This window comes from Notamacropus eugenii, chromosome 5 (assembly GCF_028372415.1).
Source record: "Notamacropus eugenii isolate mMacEug1 chromosome 5, mMacEug1.pri_v2, whole genome shotgun sequence".
NCBI lineage: Eukaryota > Metazoa > Chordata > Mammalia > Diprotodontia > Macropodidae > Notamacropus > Notamacropus eugenii.
The window spans coordinates 130,651,098-130,671,608 of NC_092876.1; the positions used below are offsets into that span (position 1 = coordinate 130,651,098).

Sequence of the window (20,511 nt, forward strand, 5' to 3'; positions counted from 1 at the left end):
TCTAAGAATGTTATCTCCAAAAAGGACCCACTTCAAAGAAAAGATACTACCATCTTCCAGAAAGAAGCAGCTCAAGTACTAGAGAACTATAGCTAGTAGCAAACAAAACCTGGCCACTTCCAGTAAAAACCAGATCCTGACAGTAAAATATTTCAAAAGGTAAAAGAGATCTAGGATGACAACCAAGAATAATTTAGTCTGCAAAGCTACAGGAGAGAAATGAGCCTTTACTGGAAAAGAGGATTTTAAGTATTCTGATGAAATGTCCACAGCTGAGCAGGCACTTTGGAGAAATAAATAAATAAGTGAATGAATAAATGAATTAATAACAAAAAGAATGCTTTACATAGCCCTTTAAGGTTTGTGAAGTTTTTTTTTAAGTTATCTCACATGGTCCTCAAAGCAACTGTGAGATTGGTACTATTATTATTCCCATTTTATAAATGAGGAAATTGAGATCGGAATATTAAGTGACTTTCCTTCAGTCACATGGCTATTAAATGATCGGTCACATGTGAACTCAGGTCTGTCTGACAGCACATCTTGCACTTAGAAACACAGGAGTCCAGAGAAACCTAAAATGGTAAATTTATTTAAGCAAATGCAAAGAGCTGTAAGAAACTAGAGAACTAACATTCCTAACAGGAGAACAAAGGAAGTGTCCTTCAAAACCTTAATATCTTCAAAGGATATTAAGGCCACAAACTTAAAAAAAAAGAAGTCTTAGGGATGATCAGTTCTGTTCTGAGGGTTTTAAGTGGGCAAAGGAAACTGGATGGGAAGAGGACAAGGATAAACATGTATGCTGTTTACTACGTGCCAGTCACTGTTTATAAATGTTATCTCATTTGAACAACTCTGTAAGGTAGGTGCTGTTATTGTCCTCATTGGACAGTGGAAGAAAATGAGACATACAGGGTTAAATGACCAGGAAGTGTCTGAAGCCACATGTGAACTCAGGACTTCCAGACCCCAGGCCCCGCGTTCTGTGCCTGGTCCAATCCACGCCAAATCAAGGTGCAGCAAGCTGAACCGGTGACCACCTCACCTCTTCCTGAAGCCATCCAAGGAGGGGAACTGATTACATCCCAAGGAAGAAAATGCTGCTTTGGGACAGCTTTAATTGGCAGGAAGCTCTTTTCCTGACATCAAGATGACATGAACCTCTTTGAAGCTGCCACCCACTGGTCCTAGTTTTGTCCTCTTGAGTCAAGCGGAATGAGTCTATTCGTTCTTCCACATGTGAAAAGTTAGGATTTTTATAAAACTGGTAAATCTACCCAAGGATTATCTGGAGGAATTCTTTCAGAAGATAGCTCTCTGGCCACATTCAGAGCACTGGTATCAATTTCCCATCATTGGGATTTAAAACCCTGAATGAGTTGGCATAAAAATTCAAAAACCTCCCAGAAATACCTATTCCAAGAACATCAATGGAAAATAAAGCTCAATGATAAAATTTTTAAAATAGTATTTGTTGAACTGAATTAGTCAAAGAAAAGCTACTTAACAGCTCAAGACACTTAACCAATCATTTTTCAAGTTAAAAAAATATCCTTATCAAGAGTACAATTCATTCTACTAACTTTTCAGTGCTAAAAAACTAACAATGTCCACTGCTGGGATTTTCAGTTATTTGTATACAGTTTTTTAGCTCTGAGAATCATAATAGCAATGACAAAATCATTAGAAGGGACCAGGAAGCTCTTCCAGTAAAATTCCAGTATAAAGAATAAATTACTCTAGATAATCTATAACAAACTATCATCCAGCCTCTACCTGAATCATTCTGGTGTTGAGGAAATCACAGAACAGAAAAGCCCCTGCAGAATATCAAGTGCCTCAGAGATCATCTGGTTCAATACATTCTTGAAAAGGAATCATTTTGCAATATCCCTAATAAATGGCCACCCAACTTCTATCTGAAGCCCTCTTTCTCAAGCCCTACCTCTCAAGCTCACCCATTTTATTTCTGGAGAGCGCTGTTAGGAAGTTTTGTTTTGTTTTTAAATCCCATCAAGTCAAAATCTACATCTCTGCAATTTTCCTCCACTGTTCCTACTCTACCCTTGCCTGCCCCCCAGGGCCAGGAAGAACCAATCTAATGCCTCTTCCCCTTGTTTGCTCTACAAATATTTAAAGATAACTATAATGTCATTGAAGTTTTCTTTTTTCCAGGCTTAATATTATAAATGTTATAGAAATGTAATCCACTCTGATGTCTAGAGAAGATGGAACGAGAACTTCTTGAGTTCATCCATAGCTCTACAGAGTCCTACTAGTATGCTCTGACCCTCATTTACCTACTGGCAAATGTGTGACCTCCTTCACAGGCAGGCTTTAAGGACTAACCGGTCAATGTGACAGATTCTAAGTTCATCAGCTGAATAAGTTTTCCACTAAGATACTCCTTTGATGCATTATTGCTACAGGAATCTATTCTTGCATCTCAACAAGGTTCCAGTTAAGCACAGTCCTCTGTCACGCTGAAAAGCCTTCATATATGGGCCCAGCAATGGATAAAGTATGACCTAGCCTAGTTACATTTAGACAAGCTCATCATCAAAAGATTATCCAAGACAACAAGTTTGGAAGAATGAATTTCTGCCCCCCAGGAAATTAAGAGCATCGCTATCTGTATTTAGGCTTCTGTTTGCTGAACTGTGTGTGACTGTAGTGTGTCTTTCTTTTAATTTAGCAGGACTGAGGAAAATTTTCAGAAGGGGTTATTTATTTAATTTATAGTTTAAAAAGTTCTGTGAGAATAAAAACCCATTTCTGCATTTTAGAAGTTTATATACATTTTTCAAAGCTATGCAAATCTATTACAATAATAATTAACTGTCAAATAATATTTATTATTTATTAACTAATTAATATTTATTAATTATTAGGTGCTACAATGGCCTGGAGTCAGAAAGACTCATCTTTGTGAGTTCAAATATGGCCTCAAATACTTACTAGCTGTGTGACTCTGGGCAAGTTACTTAACCCCGTCTGCCTCAGTTTTCTCACCTATAAAATGAGCCGGAGAAGGAAATCGCAAACCACTCCAGCATCTTTGCCAAGAAAACCACACATAGGATCACAGAGTCAGAAAAGAATGAACAAAAAAGAGTTCGTATCTTTGCTGTTTGTTCATCAATTTAAAGGAAAAAGGGATTTTTGTTGCTTCTCTGGGTCAGGAAAGGTGAAAGGTACAAGTCTACCAAGAAAGAAGGAATCTCTCAGAAAGAGTACTCTAACATGACTAATGTGAAAATGTGTTTAATAGGAATGTAAATGTAGAGCTCATATCAGATTGCATGCCATCTTGAGGAGGAAGGGGGAGAAAATTTAAAACTTATGGAAGTGAATGTTGAAAACTAAAAATAAATAAATTAATAATTTTTTTTTAAAAGAAGGGGTAGTCTAGGATTCAATTACATGTGCTATCTCACCATCCAGATGGGAGAATTTTGTTTGCTTCTTTTTTTTTTTCTTAACCAAGAGTCCAAAAGAATTTCTAACTATTTAAATCTGAACAAGAATGGGGTATGTTTTCCAAGGAAGGAATTCTACAGAAAGTCACAATTGTGAGCCTCTAACTAGGACAACCTTCCTTATTATACCTAAAATAAAGCTGCTTTTAGAGCCTAGATATAACCATATAGTAAGTGAGCAAAAGATGAATGACCATAGCCATTATTCAATCCTACAGGCCAAAGATGAATAACTCTCACCTTCATCTTCACTGCTGTCTGATTCAGGAAGTTTAATTCTTCTCCTCTTTTTCTTCAGGTTTTCAGTTTCTTTTGCTTCATCATCTGAGAGTTCTGCCTGCTTTCCCCTGTTGCCATCCAAGAATAAAAATGAGCATGTTTCTTCTCACGATCTCCCTTGAACTCCTTCTCCTTGGCCCACCACAACCATGGTATCTTTCAGAAAAACAGCCAGCCCAGTGACTGGGACTGAGCTGCAGAGAGAAGGTAAGGAAACCACCTACCACCTTGCAGGTGCAGTGTGCAAGAGCTGCAGTAGGAGGACCCCAGAGCAGCCTACCGTGCCAAGCAGTAAGTGGCCTTGGTGATCTGTTCTCCCTACATGCGTGCCTAAGGCAATCTGTGAGCATGCTGGCCGTGTATATTTGTGAGATAGTGTATCCCAGGTTTACAGGAGAATATTTTGCTTGCTTATTTGCATTTCAGTAAACAGAAAATGTTGCACATAGCAAAAATCCATTGGCTCAAATGTTCATACTGAAATGGTCCCTCAGTCTTGCTTGATAAAGCCCATAAAATGAACACCAGCAAAGGAAAAATGGGTGCAAGTTAACAAGCGGAAGACTGAAAGAAGACTAGACAGTTATTTAAGTACAACTGAAACTGAATTGCACTGCCACTGCCATTCTACACCCAGAAGAGGCACTTTCCTTCTCACTATCCTTTCTTTCTAGTCCTCTCTGGGGCTACTTCTCCTGCGCATTCTATCAGATCCTCTCATCCATTCAATAAATATTTCAGCAGTCACAGGCATTGTAAGGGACAAAAACCATGTACAAGATATGGATCCTGCAGCTTTAAAACCTTCACAGTCTTTTATATTAATGTGAATAACAAATTTTCTTAGAACGTTGTTAGGAGATTTATCTGGTTAGGTGCAACTGTGCTGAAGACAAGTCGTTGGCTGAAATGATCTCTTGACTGAAGTCCCCTCAAAGCATAATTCTCAAGGGTCCCTTCTCCCAGGAAGCCTATTCTGAATCACCTTAAGAATTTCATGAGAAAATTTCATGAGGACTAGAATAGAATCATCACATACTTATTCCTCTTTCTTTTCCATTGCTTTTCCCAATATCACTCATTATAACCCTGTTTGTGTCAAAACAGCCAACTATGAGTTCACAAGTCTGTTAAAAAGTAGACCCTTTTCGAATATTCTGGATGAAGTGACACACTAATATCAAGGAAAGAACACTGGATTTGGAGTTAGGAGACATAAATTCAAATTCTGGCCTTGCCACTTACTACCCCCATGTCCATAACCACTTCTTCTGTGCCTCAGTTTCCTCATCTATAAAATGGGATGTTCTCTGACCTCACATTGTTTTGAGGAAAATACTAACCACACACACACACACACGTGTGTGTATACATATGTTTGCATATATGTGTATATATACATGTGGCTATTTTCATAAATACTACAATATACAAGTCCATTATGCTATGTGCATAATTAGTACCTTAAGGAGGAGCATGTATAACGGCATACAACCCACTTATGAGGAATAGACAGACTTCTGTTATTATGGTATAGATATGGCTGTTGGCTCATTAATTCAGCATACACAAGGGCTTCTAGAGAGAAGGGACAAGGATAAGGTTTAGATCTAGAAGGGACCTTAGAGATGATCTAATTATCTAATCCTCTTATTTTATAGTTGAGAGAAATAAGTCCCAAAGAAGTTAAATAATTCCTGTAGGATCTCATGGAATTAAAGCCTAAGGAAGGCTAAAGTTAATATGCCATTATCTGAGCTCCTAGGAGCAAGATGAAAACATATGTGATGTCAAGGCTTAGTGGTGCTTAACTCTTTAAGCTAAACTTAACAGACATGGGCCAAAAGGGAAAGGAGCTTCAAGTAAGATCCCTGGGATTCTATATTCAATGATTTCTGAAGTACTCTAAAGTATATTTCTACCCTTTTCCTAAAAGAGAGTAAAGTATTGCTAGCTCAATGGCTAGCTTGGGTCGATGGAGGGAAGGAGGAAAAGATGTGATTAAATATATTCTAGTGGCATTGGGAATGAGTTTACAAAAGGCTGCCAAACCCTAAAAGCCTTTAAAGGTTGCTGAAAGTATCCCTGAGAACATAAAAGATGGAATGGGTTGAGTCAAAGAAGTTCAATTTGGGATGAGACTTAAATGTCCAATCTCCCACTCCCTAACTGGGAGGCAGCGTCCTGTACTTTCACAGAGCCCAATGACCAAGGACTATAAACACCACAAGTTCTATACACTATACTTTGTAAATGAGGTATTCCACTCATATACCATAGCTCTTGTCCCCCACCTCCCACCCCTGGAAACTCTGCCAGCCCCACTTACAGAACCAACAACAGCCATCACAGTTGGGAACATTTTAATCCATCCATATCACCTGTTCATGGCAAGGTGAAGCCCCTTGGATAGTGCTCCAGCTCAGCCTGAAACCTCAGGAGAACTGGCTGACATCCGCCTGGCAAAGAAACAGCCCCAACCTCCACACAAAAGTCAGGTCTTTCTAGGTCCTATCGGTCCTGACAAGAGTCGCTCAGAGGTTCTTTCAACAGACTTACTGCTACCAACTATGAGGTAGTGTCTCAAACTCCTGGATCCATTTTTAATAGCTTACGTGCTTTTTAGTTTCTCTTCTAATTACCTTTTACCACTTGAAAAATAAACTCATTGATAGAAAAAGTAAACACAGAAAGTCTTCTCTTAAACTTGACTGGAAACAGTATCCCTAAGTAAACCCTCAAATGGCAATTTGAAGTTAAAAAAGAAAAGAAAAAAACAGGTATTCTTAGGCTATGTCTACAAGACTAAAACAAAGGTGGGAAGACAATGATCCAGACCTGAAAGGGTTGGCTTCACAAGATACAGTGGTACTTGCTGGCTTTTTACTTCATTCTGACCATATAGAGCTATTCCATGGTACCAGGAAGGCCTTACCACTCAGCTAAAAACCATGGATGTCAACAAGCTCAAGCTCAGACCTCCCGGCCCCCAGCAGAGATGCTTTTCCTCCAAGCTCCACAAAACTTTCCTACCTTTTTTTCTCCTTTTGCTGTATTTTAACAGGCTCTACTTTCTTGTAGGGTTTCTTCAGGCTTCCAGTGCATGCCAGCTTTGGTTCAGTGACAGAAACTGGAGGTTGTTCCAATGTTTTTTCTTCCTTTACTGCTTGTTCTGTGTCCAAATTGACTTTAAGTTTATCTGTGAACACAGCAGGGCAAGTTATATATATATAATTGAAGGGCAATATTATTCTGTCAGGCAATACTAAATTACCTTATCATCACTTCTTGAATCAAATATACCAGTAAATACTTTCACCTCATAAATTATCAGTATTATTAAGCATATATTTGATTTTTAGCTCTTTTAGAGTAGAAATCTAATCACTATCTTTTAGAATTTTGTTATGTATACATGTGAACTACATCCTCACTTTTTTCCTTCATTTTCCCCAGAGACCATCTGGTACAATTCATAACCAAAGCTCTACAATATCCCTAACAAGGGGTCATCCATCCCATTTGAATTGTTCCAGTAATGGGGAGCTCATGACCTAAGAAGGTAGGCTATTCCATTTCTGCAAAGTTCTAAAACAAGCCTAAACCCACTTCCTTTATCTTCTAGCCAATGGAATTAGTTTTCCCCTCTGAAGCCACATAGTTAAGACTATGATAGTCTTAAAATTTTTAAAAACAGTAACCATGTCTTCATGTCTTTGTCATGTCTTCTTTCTCTGGCCTAAGCTCCCCAGTTCTCTCCATCTTACCTTCTATGAAATGTTTTCAAGTCCCCTCACCATCTTGGTCGTCCTCTGCTCTGTGGTAATAGCTGATTTTGTTACTATCCCTTCCAAAATGTGGCAGTGGGAAAATGAACAAAATGTCCCCAAAACGATACGACCAAGGCAAAGGCTACAAGACTTTATTGGACTTTATATTTCCATTAGTGAAGTCTAAGATCATATTAGCTCTTTGGGCAATCACATCACTCAACTAAGTCATACCAAGCTTACAGTAATTAAAATGCCTAAGATTTTTTTTATGCTATCTCCCTCATCCTATACTTACATAACTGATTTCTTTTAAACTAAACAAAGGACTGTATGTTTATCCAGATTAAATCTTATCTCACTAAACATCTGGAGTACGTGGCACTGGTCTCTACTTCTAACATTGTCACTCTCAACTTCTGTTAAGAGTTTTCCTCATAGTAGGTACTCAATAAAATGTCATATGACTATAACTGACAAGAGAATAAGATAACAACTAAAAAAAATCAAATCACAAAGTCTTTTGTGAATCTAAAAGATGGATTGTGGCACTGGTCCAGCATCACACTCCAGATCAAATTAAAATGTCTCTTTATGGCTGAGACCTGACACTCGATCTCTTTAAGGAATCTCATGAGTGTCACCAATGAACTGCAATTAACATTAAAGGGCAAAGCAAGATCATCAACACACAGATCCTAGAACAGAGTCCAAATGCCAGCCCTGAAGCACAGCCACATTACAATATAATTCCACAGGCTAAAAGATAAAAGAATACCCAAATAGCCATTGTATGATGCACCAAACTAGGGCAAATGCAAATTAAGATGGACAAGGGGGAAAAGCCCTCAGGGACGCATCAAAGCACAAATTCAAACAATGGGGCCTAGCTGTGGGAAACCAATGCAGCATACAGACCAGACTGGCACGCTACAGAGACAGATAGCTTGGTCTAGGTTAAAAAAAAAAACAAAACCTAACTACCCTGAATATAGTATAAAATTGGTCTCAACAAATTTGCTTTGGACCTAAGAGCTGGGCCAAAAGAGGAGACATATTTTTCAAAATGTATGTTTCAGTGACAGGGACACTTTCCTGGATGACTAACTTCTATGCCTTCTTCACCTAAATCCTCCACAGGAGGTCACCCAAAATCCTGAAGACATTCTAATGATTTACTCAGAGACAACAAGGTAGCACTCAGGCTGTCCATCTTTTATCTTTCTCTCTAGCTCCACAAATGAACCACCCATTTTTCAGTCACGTTGTCCTCAAGGATCATTTTTTTATCATTTTTCATGGGAAGTCATAGACATGATGAAGTCTATTTCTTTCTGTCTTCTACAGATCTTTCCACTGCCCTGTACCTGGCAAGTTTGAGTTTCTGTGGGTGTAGACTTTTTGTAATCCACAGATCTCATTAGGGGAATACTAGTGTTAAAGAACAGTGAACAGCTAGGGAATCAATGAAAGTGTTATGTGGTTTTCTAAATACAGGGTTTCCGGATCTCTGCCTCTTGCTCAATTCTTGGCTTGGATCACTGACTATCTACATCAACTGTCTAAGACATACCTACTGACGGACAATTAGATGGGCTGCCTGTCTAACTACATGGCAGTCACATTTCAACAAAGATACAAAAAATATATTAGATTTTACACATAAGTCGAGAATCTAATATTTTAGCTTCTACATAAGTAGGACATTTTCTGTCTCAGGTGGCTGAAGTCTCCTCTGCCTATTGAGACTGACAACTCTCTTTACCTTCAAGAGAAAAAATGGTGAGAGACTAGGGAAACAGATTACAGAGCAACAAAATGAACACCTTCCTACAATTAACCTTCCAAAAGCAGAATGAACTATGTTGGGGGTTGCCCAGCACCAGCAACGTGCAAGCAGAAATGAGAGTACCATTTGGGGGGAATGTTGTAGAGGTGATACAAGCACTTAAAAAAAAATTATACTAGATGACTCAGAGGATCCTTCTAACTTTGAACTTCTATCATAGCTATATTAACAAATAAAAAAAAATCAATTTCCACAGCACAAAATTATTTTCTCCACAACTACCCTAGAAAGTAGGTAGTACTATTATCCATTTTATGGCTGAGAAAACCAAGGCTCAAAGAGGATATGGGGCATTCCTAAAATCCTATGACTGATCCTTAAATCTAGATCTCAACTCCAGTTGAAGTCCTCTTTCCAATCCTCACTCTGATCAAAACTTCTGACTTCTCTAAAGATGAGATACAGAAGATGGAATTACTGATCTCTAAAACATTCCACAACCCCTCCCACTTTAAGGTCTTCTTCAAATAGGAAGAGTGCCAATCTAACATAGCCAGGCCACTCCCTTGGATAAACAACCCATTTGACCTTTCCAAAAGTTCATTCTGAATACCAGGCACCATAATAAAAACTCTGGTGCTATGGTGGCCCTGGGTTTACTCTGCCCTGGCTTAAGACAAAGTGGAAATTCGAAAAGCAGCCCTAGATTTTGCAAATGGTAGTTTTAGCTATGAACTAAAGAAGTTATACAAATGCAAGTGTTGGGGGGAAAACTGCTGATTGCATACCTGTCTTTCCTGCTGCACACAGAGATTAGTATAAAAGGTCATGCAGAAAAGAATGGTAGATTTGCCACCTACACACGACCTCACTCACAGCATAGTATGAAACAAAGTGCACTCCATCTGGAGTCAGGAAATGTAGGTTCAAGTTCCACATCTGACACTCTAACCATGAGACACTAGGCAAATGATTTCCTCTCACTGAGCCTCAGTTTCCTCATTTATCAAATGGAATACCTCACTTACAATAATTGTCTTGCTGGGTTACTGTAAGCAAAGTGCTTTGGAAATTATAAAGGACTAAAAGATGCAGAAGAGAAATATCATTTTCTTTAAGATAAAGAGGCTTAACTAGATCAGGGGTTCTTCATCTGGGAGCCCTGCATGGGGGTTTGTGGATAGATTTCAGGGGTGGGGAGTCTGTACTTGGATGGGGAAAAAAAATTACAACTTTATTTTTACTAACCTCTAACTAAAATTTAGGCTTCTCTTCAATTAAAAATATTCTGAGAAAAGGTCCATAGAATTCACCTGACTCCCAAAAAGGAGCCATGATCCCAAAAAGGTAAAGAGTCACTATCTAGATGCAACCTGGTATAGCAGATAGAGGAGCCTGGGATCCGCCACTAGCTGCACGATCCCACTCAGATCACATCACTGCTCCACGCTACAAGCAACTCTCTAACTTCAAGAGAAGTTGCTGGTCTGCATGGCCGAGGGAGTCTGCATAACAGGGAGCTCACACGCTAATGAAATCATAGGTCAAAACAAAAATTTTTTATTAGCAGAAGCATCTAGGAAGACAAAGACATGCTTACTCATAGCAGCTTTCCCAAAAAAATTGCTCATCACATTCCCTTTCCCTGGTGGTTTGCTGCTTGCTGAAGATGTCTGAAAGCACAGAAAAGAAAACAATTTGTTCCATGATTCTGGTGTCAAATTCATCCTACCTACACAGAAGCAGTCTTCACCGTCAGCTCCAAGATGGAAGAGTTCATAAATTAGATTGGTTATTTGTGGTTCAGACAAAAGCACAAATGCAGTGGAGCCAAGTGTCCATCTAACTCAATACTTGTCTGACAGTAACATCATGGTATGGGAGAGAGCATAAGTGATCTGTATCTCTAACAACCACCAAAAGTTTGAGATAAACTATGGCCCAGTTCCTCTTAGTAATCCACTATAGATATATACTAGCAAATGTATTTTAGGTGCTCTGAAACCCAGATTTAGAGTCAGAAGACCTGGGTTCAAGTTTCTACCATTTACTAATGATGAGTTATTTAATCTAGTCTTTTAACTTTCCGATTATACTAAGAGGGGCTCATGTTTTTATAATATGTTACAAAATACTTCCCTTTATAAAAATTCCATGAGGAAAGTGGTACAAAATTTATCAACCCTATTTTATAGATGAGAAAACTGAGCCCTACTCCATAAGACTACTGTGAAGACCAAGTAAAATAATAAATTGAAGAGCCTTTCTGGGTGTCTCTCTCATGGAACAAGCACTATAATTGTCATATCTTTCTGTGATGCTAACTGTGGGGGGACTTTGAATAGAACACAGTGGGACACAGGCTGTATGCCTAGTCCCACTGTGCCACAAAAGCTCCGAACAGAGGCCTAACAGAGGACCTGACATCTCCTGGGTGAGGAGCAGCCCACATGACAAAGAATTATTACTGAGCAGGCCACTCTTAAAATTGTTTTTTAAGTCCCTGCAATACAGGAAGACAATTAGTAAGGTATAAAGGGACTATGGTCCACACTACTGGAGACAATACCTACAACATGGAAACCCCAGACCCTTACAAATTAAATTCAGCTTTTTATTTTACACAACCAAATTTCTCTCCAATGATGTTTAAAACATCCGAGCCAAATATTATCTAGTAGATGTGTACAAAGCAGAGAGGTGAGGCAATGGGGACAAACATCTAGGCAGGCACCCAAGTGAATTATGAACCTTATCACTCTATTAATGAAGTCAATGCATTTAAACAAACTAAGATGGAGAGAGAACAAAGGAGAAACCAAGATTTAAAAGTGAAGAACATTTATAGGGCAAATCCATGAGAATTCTAACCTGACAGAAAGAGAAACAAAGCAGGATTAGACATTGGAACAGGTTCTAAAAAGGAACCAAAACTAGCTGGCAAGAGGATCATAGATAAAGGGCAGAAAGACCATCCAGTCCAAACTCCTCCCATTTTATAGAAGAAACAGGTCAAGGGGTCAAGGGACTTGCCACAGCTGGCAAGGGGCAGATCTAGAATTCCAAATCAGGTTTCCCATCTGCAAACTCAGGGCTTCTTCTTCCATATCATGCCCTTTCTCTCATTATGAAATAAAAACTACAAGCATTATTGGATTCAAGCTGAAGTTGATGTCAAATTATCATTAAATATTAAAATATTAATTAAAATAGTTTAAGTAGCAGGATGTTAAAAGGCAACCTACATCACACAGGAAAGATGTAAGATCCAACGACTAACTTACATTTGTTGCCTCTTTTGACTCTGTTTTATTAATCTCCTTGTTAGTATCTTGGGGTTTAGAAGCCATTTTGGAGGCAAACATTCCCATAATTCCTTTGGGATGCTGGGAGGTCTGTTTGGTAACAGGAGGACCATGGCCATTGGTAGTAGGCCCACCATTGGGTAGGGCCTCATTTGATGTCTCAGCATCAGCCTGTCCAAATATCTCTGAAGGAGAAATTTCATCAGAGGCTCTGGGGACAGCAGCTGCACACCGAATGGCACTAAACCTGTGACAAGAAAGAATGCCATTAATCTCATTTCATAACAACAGGAAGCCAACCTGGGCCTTCCTTTCCATCTTACCCTTCCCCCAAAAGAATATTCTCTCAATTAACTCCACTTATTTATTCCAGTTTCTGGAAAAGAACCAACCCCATCTAGAATGGAATATGAACAAGTAAATAACAACAACAACCCTTAGCAAAGCCACTATTAATGTGATACTGAATGTCTAAATCTATCAGTCAGGTTAGAATTCTCATGGATTTGCCCTATATAATGTTATATAAGTAACAATTATCTTGTAGGTATTTAATAATTGATAAGTATGAATAATATGAACAAATATGAAGCTAAGGGGCTTAAACTTAAACAAGATTACTGACAAATTTCTTTGCTGGTACTACTCATGTTTCAGTACAAGGAAGTAGATGGGATCTGAGTCCTGGAGCTCCAATGACCTATGGTTACACATCTGTTTGTTACACATACTTCTCTTTAATATCAATTAATATCCTCAGGATACTCAGGACAAGTAGAAGAATATGTTGGAATATTTTGCACAGATAATCAAGAAACAATCTCTTTCTTCGTATGTTTCTTTTTCATGGAACTCAAAATGTAAAAATATTCAGTTCAATACTGTTGAACTGAACTAAATTTAGCATCTTATTTTACATATAGATAGATATAGATATGCACATATCTATCTATATGAAGACAGATATGTACATATATGTATACATTGATGTGTATATACATGTGTATATATGTATAAATATGCATCTGTGTAAACCAAAAGTGGGATGTGTCAAATAATTTAAGTTGAGGTTTACACAAAACTAAATTGGTATTACAGCAGATGCTGACTATTTTGAATACGGTGTTATAAAACAGTTTTGTTATATTCAAAAATTCAATTTGACAAACCTGAAATGCCTACTATTTGCAAAGCATTATAGTAGGAACTATGTATACAAAGGCAAAAAAGAAACAGTCCCTGTTCTCAAGGAGCTTATGTTCAAATAGGGCAACAATGGAATGAATGGAGAAGGAGCATATTAAAGAGAAATTAAAAAATCTTATGGAAAATGGAATCAGCAGGCTGTTAGTAGAAGAGTGATTACATCTGTTCTGCTTGGTCTCCACTGGCTGAAATAAGAGCAACAGGTTAACAGTTAAAGGCAGATTTTAGCTCAGTGTAAAAGAACACTTTCTAATGATAAGAACTGCCCAAAAGTAACCTGAGCTGCTTAAGTAGTAAGTTCCCCATGGACAGAAGTTTTCCAGGTGGTGGGTGGATTAACACTGGTCAGAGACACCACCAAGGAGACACATGCTTCTGGAGAGGGAGAGATGACTGGAGACAGTCAAGAGGGTAGAGGTAAAAGCTGAATTTGGAATTATGAAGACTCAAATTTAAATTCTGCCTCAGACACTTATCTGTGTGACCCTGAGCAATCATTTAATCTCTTTATACCTCAATTCCTTCATCTGTAAAAATGGAAAAACAATAGCACCTAACTCAGAGTTGTGAGGATCAAGTGAGAGATCACACACAAAGCTCTGAAAACCATAAAGGGCTATATGGAGGCTAGCTAATACTGTTGCTGATGTTATCATTATTCCAATTCTTAAGATTCTAGGAGTTTAAAATCTCATGGAAGTTACAAGGAGGCAGGTTTCAGGTCAAAAGGAGGACTAACTTTCTAACACATTTCTACCTCCCCCCTTTCCTTCCCACCCTGCCACAACTGCTAGTCCTTTCCCTCTACAATCATCATTTTCCTTTTCCATTGTATCTGTCCTGTACAAGATGGTTATTTGCACACTGTCTTCCTGATTAACATGTAAGCTCCTTGAGAGCAGAAACCAATGCTACTGACTTTCTTTGTACCCCCAGCAGTTAGCACAGCTCTTGGCACATAGTAAATGCTTAAGACTTATTGACTGACTAATGACTACAAAAACAACCCAAAGAAATGGCGGTTTCACTTTCATTCATTACACCTTGCAGGTGCCTGCAGAGGGTTTCTTACCTCTGAAGCGAGATACACTACAACAGAGGTTTCAAAACTCAAATGAAACAGGGGCCACTAAACCATATGTAAGAATCCCTGAAGATCAAACACTGACTCAGAAAATAACATTAATATAACTTAGAATCACACTTTACACCATGTTCTATTGTTGTTAAATTTATTTTCTGAAACATTTTCCAGTTCTACTTTAACCTAGTTCTGCACCAGGGAAGTGCAGGGGACCACCATGTTTGACACTTCTGATGTCCTTCCAACTCTGTATCACAGAATTTCAGAGTTCAAAGGAATCCAATGGCCAACACATGTACTGGTGGCCATCCAACTTTTTGCTTGAAGCCTTCCAGTGAGAGAGAACCCAGTACACTTCCTAAGGAAGCCCAGTCCACTTTTGGAGAGCTCTAATTGTTAGGAATTTTTTCCCTGCCACCAAGTCAAAAGGAGTCTCTGAAAGTTTCTATCCATTGCTCTTAGTTCCACCCTTTGTGGCCAAAAAGAACAAGTCTAATCCTTCTTCTGCAAGTCAGTCTATCACAAAGTAGATGTCCACTGACTGGGGATGGCTAAATAAGTTGTGGTACATGACTGCAATGGAATATTACTGTGTCACAAGAAACAACAATGATGACCAATACAGAGAAAACTGGAAAGACTCACATAAACTGATGCAGAGTGAATGAAGCAAGCAGAGTCAACAAAACACTATACAACAGAAACAGAACCACTACAAAACAATCAAAAGTGAGTGATGAAAAATTACAAAAGAATAAGCATTACCCTAAAAAAAAAATACGAGAAGACATTGCCTTCCACTCCTGTGAAGACATAGGAGGTCCATGGGTATGGAACTGCATATATTTTGAGACTATTTCAATGTAATGATGATCAGTTTTGCTGATTCCCCCCCCTTTTCCTTTCCTTTTTTTTTTTTTTTTAACTCTTTGTTATATAGGTTGGCTCTCTGGTAGCTAGGAAGTAGAAGGATAATAAGAGAAATTTAGACAATGTAAAAACAAAAGATATCAATAAAAATTAACCAAAAGAAGCAAAAAAAAAAGATAGCTTCTCAAGTGCTTTCATATCCTGCTTGAGTTCTCTTTTTGGAGGTGGCTGGTGATGGGGTGTACCTGACTGGTCTCAGACACTAGCTGGGTGACCCCTAAGGCATCACTTAACTGATGCCTACTTCAGTTCCCCATCTATATAATGGGGATAATAATAGTACCTATCTCCCATGGTTATTGTGAGGATCAAATGAGATTAATACAGCACTTAGTACAGGGCCTATACACAGCAGGTGCTATATAAATGTTGTTTCCCTCCATCTCTAACCTCTTTTTAGGCTGGCTATCCCCAGTTCCTTCAAATGATCCTCACACAATATGGACTTCAGGTACTTCACCATTCTAGCTGCTATCTTCTGGTTACACTCCAGTTTACTACGACCCTTCCCAAAACATGAGGTCCAAAACTAAAACTGACAGTCTAAATGTGGTCTGATGAGGGTAGAAAACAGTGGAAGGACCAACTTCTTAGTCCTGGAAGTTTTGCCTCTCTTAATCCAAGATCACAAGAACTTTTTGGATATAACATCATGCTGCTACTACTTCCTAATGAATTTGCAGTTCACTAAAACTCCCAGACCTCTTTCAAACTGCTATATAACCTTACCCCCCACCATGTTGTGAATATGAAATCAAATTTCAAGTACAAGACTTTACATTTACTTCTAACAAATTCTATCTTTTTAGATTCAGTCCAATGTTCTAATGTTTTTGGATCCTGTGGTATAGTGTATTTGCTACTCCTCCTAGCCAGACCTTCTCCAAATTAGATAAAGATGCCTCTATTTCTCTGCCTGAGACGTTAAGCAGCACAGCTCCCTGGGGGACCCTCCACCAGAGACATCCTTCCAAGCTGACATCCAGCCATTACCAACTTCTCTTGAGATCTGGCCAATTTACTTTCTCACAGCTGTGAATACAGCCACTTGATTCCACTGGAAGATCATGCTGCCCAGAGCTTTCCACCTTTCCATAAGAGTAACTAGCATGATACAAACCCTTTGCTGAAATAAATAAATAAATCAATCTAGATAAACTCGGTCTACAGCAATACCCTGATCTACCAGTTCAGTAGCCCTCTTTAAAAAGGAAGTAAGAAAGAACTTCATCTCTCGGATGATTTATGAGGTCAGCACCAGAAAAGGAGTAACTTTAGTGAACTTAACCCTAGCACAGAGAACAAAAATAGAACAAAGAAATTAGAGGTTAAGCTTTTCTCCTAATATTTAGAACAAAGACCCAAGTTCATGAGAACTGAACTCAGATTTGTCATTGCCACTAACTATTCCAGGATCATGACTGCTGAGGATTAAAGAAAATGGAGTCTCTAGGAGGCACATTGTTCAGACCTACTCCAAGGTAGAGAACCCAAGCTAGAGTCACCAAGTGTTTCTGCATGAGAGAGTACATTTTATTTCTTCCTCCCTAACTTTCCCCAAGGTTGTGAGTCTGTGCCATTTACTATGTGACTCTGGGTAAGTCAATCAAGCTCTACAAGTCTCAGTTTCCTCATTTGTAAAAGATTTTCCTCACAAAAAAGTTTAATAACACTTGCACTACTTCCATTCAAAGGTGGTTATGAAGAAAGTACTTTACAAATCTTACAGCACTATGGAGGTATTAGTTATTAGTGTGGTAAAGAGTACAAATGACTTCAGGCCCTCAGCTAGGAATCACTCAAAAGTCATGGAGAAGAGTATGTGGTGGTGGCCACTGTTCTGGATATCAAGAAGATCTGGCTTCAAGATTTACTGATGGATTATAATCTACTTATCATTCACTAAGTTTCAAAAACCACCTCAAGCTACAGGGCAGCTAGGTGGTACAGAGAAGAGAATACTGGGCCTGGAATCAGGAAGACTTGAGTTCAAATTCATCCTGAAGACATTAGCTGGATGACTCTGGGTAAATCGCTTAACCTCAGTTTGCCTCAGTTTCCTCATCTATACAATGGGGATAACAGTAGCACCAACCTTTTCAGAGTGGCTGTGAGTATCAAATAAGAGCTGTTATTATAGCTATCATCATTATTATTATTATTGGAGCTCCAAAAGCAAGAGGGAGCACCTGTGACTTCAGTCTCAAGGCCACAGGTGCCCCACCCCTGTAAAAGTCTTGTAAAGACAATATAAACATAAGGTTCCCACTTGGAGATCATCTCTTAAGAACCTATACTTACAAAATAATTTTGTCCACTTAAAAGTTAGGAGCAGAATATCAGCAATGCTATTAATCATTCATCCTCCCTGGCTACTCTGCTCCCTTAAGTAAGGAAAAATGGAAAAATGTCTACTTCTCAATCCAGGGGGCTATGTTTTACAGATCTGTCTACATCTACTGTTGGGTCAGTGACAACCTGTTCCCTTCTTAGTTTATACTTCTCAGCCTAAGGATTGGGCTAGAAACGGCAACAGGGCAAAGAGCAAATCAGGTTGTAAATCAGAGCCAGGATACAAAGGCCGTTTGCTCAGTTCTAAAGTTTCAGGTCTTGATTCCATAGCACTTCTTCAAACACATGAACAATCCTAGAAATGAGTCAGTTCCCTAGTGACCCACAATTCTCAGAGCTAAATACAAACTTCTTTATTGAAGATAAATTTTTCATATTTCTACTGGGAATAGCTTAAGTGAAATTTCATTAGAATGCTTCCTGTTACCAAGTTTTCCACTTGCCTTGTTTATTTTAGGGGGCCCTGAGCAAACTGCATTTTCAAATTACTTGAGTTCCTTTTCTTCTTGCTTACTGACATGCTATTTGCAATATGGTGACTGGTTTTTGGAACCTAACATATCATTCCAAATTATAATACGGAAGGCTTTTCAAAAACCAATAATCACTCAACTTGATTGACACTACCAGACTTTTAATAATTTTCTAAAAATTCTCACAAGACAAATCATACAAATTTTTTATTTTATCTTTTCAGAACTTACTTCCTGGCTAGGCTGACTGACAAGATATCCCTGCTAGACTGTGAACCAAATGAGGCCAGTGAACATGTTTTATAGAAACTATAGATCCTCCCCAGTGCCTAGCACAACACGTATTCTATGCACAGTAGATATCTAATCAAGGTTTGCTGATTAAATTAATGAAGAAATTGCCTTGTTATTGAGTTCCCTAGCATTAGGGATGTTCAAAGAGAGGCTAAAAGACCACTTATCAGGAAAACAACTAGAACTTCTTGAAGGAACTACAGATATGTAGCCTGAACTCAGATTATATGATGATTTACAAAGTCAGCATCAGGAAAGAAATAAGATTTCATGAACTTTACCCTGCATGGAGAAATGCAAAAGGAACAAGGGAGACAACACTGTCTCCAAATATCTAGAGGGTCATCCCATGAAAGAGAGAACAGATGTACTACTTGGCTCCTGTGGGACAGAACTTGGGGGGGAAGAGTTATCATTCTACAGAGATAGATTTCAATTCAACATGAGTAGAGCAGGCTGCCTCACTCAGGATAGTTTCCCTATCACCCCTTGAAGCAAAAGTTGGATTGCCACCCATCAGGAATGCTATAAAGAAATTCCTGCGTCTGGGAGGGACTAAATCTGAGACCTCCCAGAACCATTCCAACACTGAGATTAGAGAATCTGATGTCTGTCCTAGAGGGGATTCCTGCTTCAAGGGAAGGATTAGACTACATCATTTTGCTAAGATGCATGAGATTCTGAGATTCTATAATTTTATTAAATAATCATTTTGTGGTATATTGCAGTAAACACTGTAGTTTTTCCTGAGAGGTATACAGTAATGAAATTGGGATTTCAGTATGGGGGTCCTGGGGAAATTCAGCCTTCCTTTACACAGAGCTTTTGGTTCTTTTTAGGTCACAATGCACTAGCAAACCAGGCACTGGCAATCCTGTAAGGCAATTGGGGTTTAACCATAGCTCACATTTTACTCTAAGAGGGAGCCACTATACAAACAATTTACAAGACCAATTAACCAAGAAGCCCGCAGAGAAGGTTTAAAGCACTCACTTGCTGCAGCTCTGCAGGTTGGTTTTGAGGATGTCATAGTCAGTGTTGAACAGAGGCCCACTGTCCTTGAGCATTGCTTTCTGGACACTGTACACATGGATGCTGGCAGTCACAGCAAGCCTGGACTTCACTGCTACAAGTCAACAGGAAGAGCATGCTGTTAATACATAGTCTTCATGGCATGAAGAGGAATATAACAAGAAACCCTTCTGCATTAAACCATTCGCAGTCTGTGGTAGTCCAACAGCTTTAAAAGGCTAACAAGCCACCCTACAATAACATCAACTCATCTGTCTGCAAATAGGGACATTTTGACAAGGTAGGTGGTAGTGAGTCAGGCAGTATAGAACCCACTATCATCTCCCATATCCAGTGGGCCCTCAATAAATAGTAACTGATGAGTGATGATGACAACCAGGGCTTCTCTTTCCCTCAGTCACTAGAGGATTTGTAGTCTAGCATACTGCTGGGGGGAAACAAGGTTGCTAAAGGTCATTTCTGCCTGAACCAATATATGTTAATATTTATTAATCTTTGCACAAAGATATAATTCT

At 38.8% G+C, this 20,511-nt stretch overlaps 1 protein-coding gene across 6 annotated transcripts in view; it reads right to left on the reverse strand.

Moving 5' to 3' along the window:
• Positions 1 to 20,511, reverse strand: part of POLD3 (DNA polymerase delta 3, accessory subunit) — a 67,012-nt gene that overhangs the window by 15,886 nt on the left and 30,615 nt on the right. For all 6 annotated transcript variants that reach the window (XM_072610854.1, XM_072610852.1, XM_072610853.1 and 3 more), the window contains 5 exons: positions 19,958 to 20,090; positions 12,605 to 12,872; positions 10,921 to 10,993; positions 6,795 to 6,960; positions 3,723 to 3,829 (listed from right to left, as the gene is read on the reverse strand). In XM_072610854.1, coding sequence (XP_072466955.1) covers positions 3,723 to 3,829; positions 6,795 to 6,960; positions 10,921 to 10,993; positions 12,605 to 12,872; positions 19,958 to 20,090 — 747 coding nt within the window. The remainder of the gene's footprint in view (positions 1 to 3,722; positions 3,830 to 6,794; positions 6,961 to 10,920; positions 10,994 to 12,604; positions 12,873 to 19,957; positions 20,091 to 20,511) is intronic.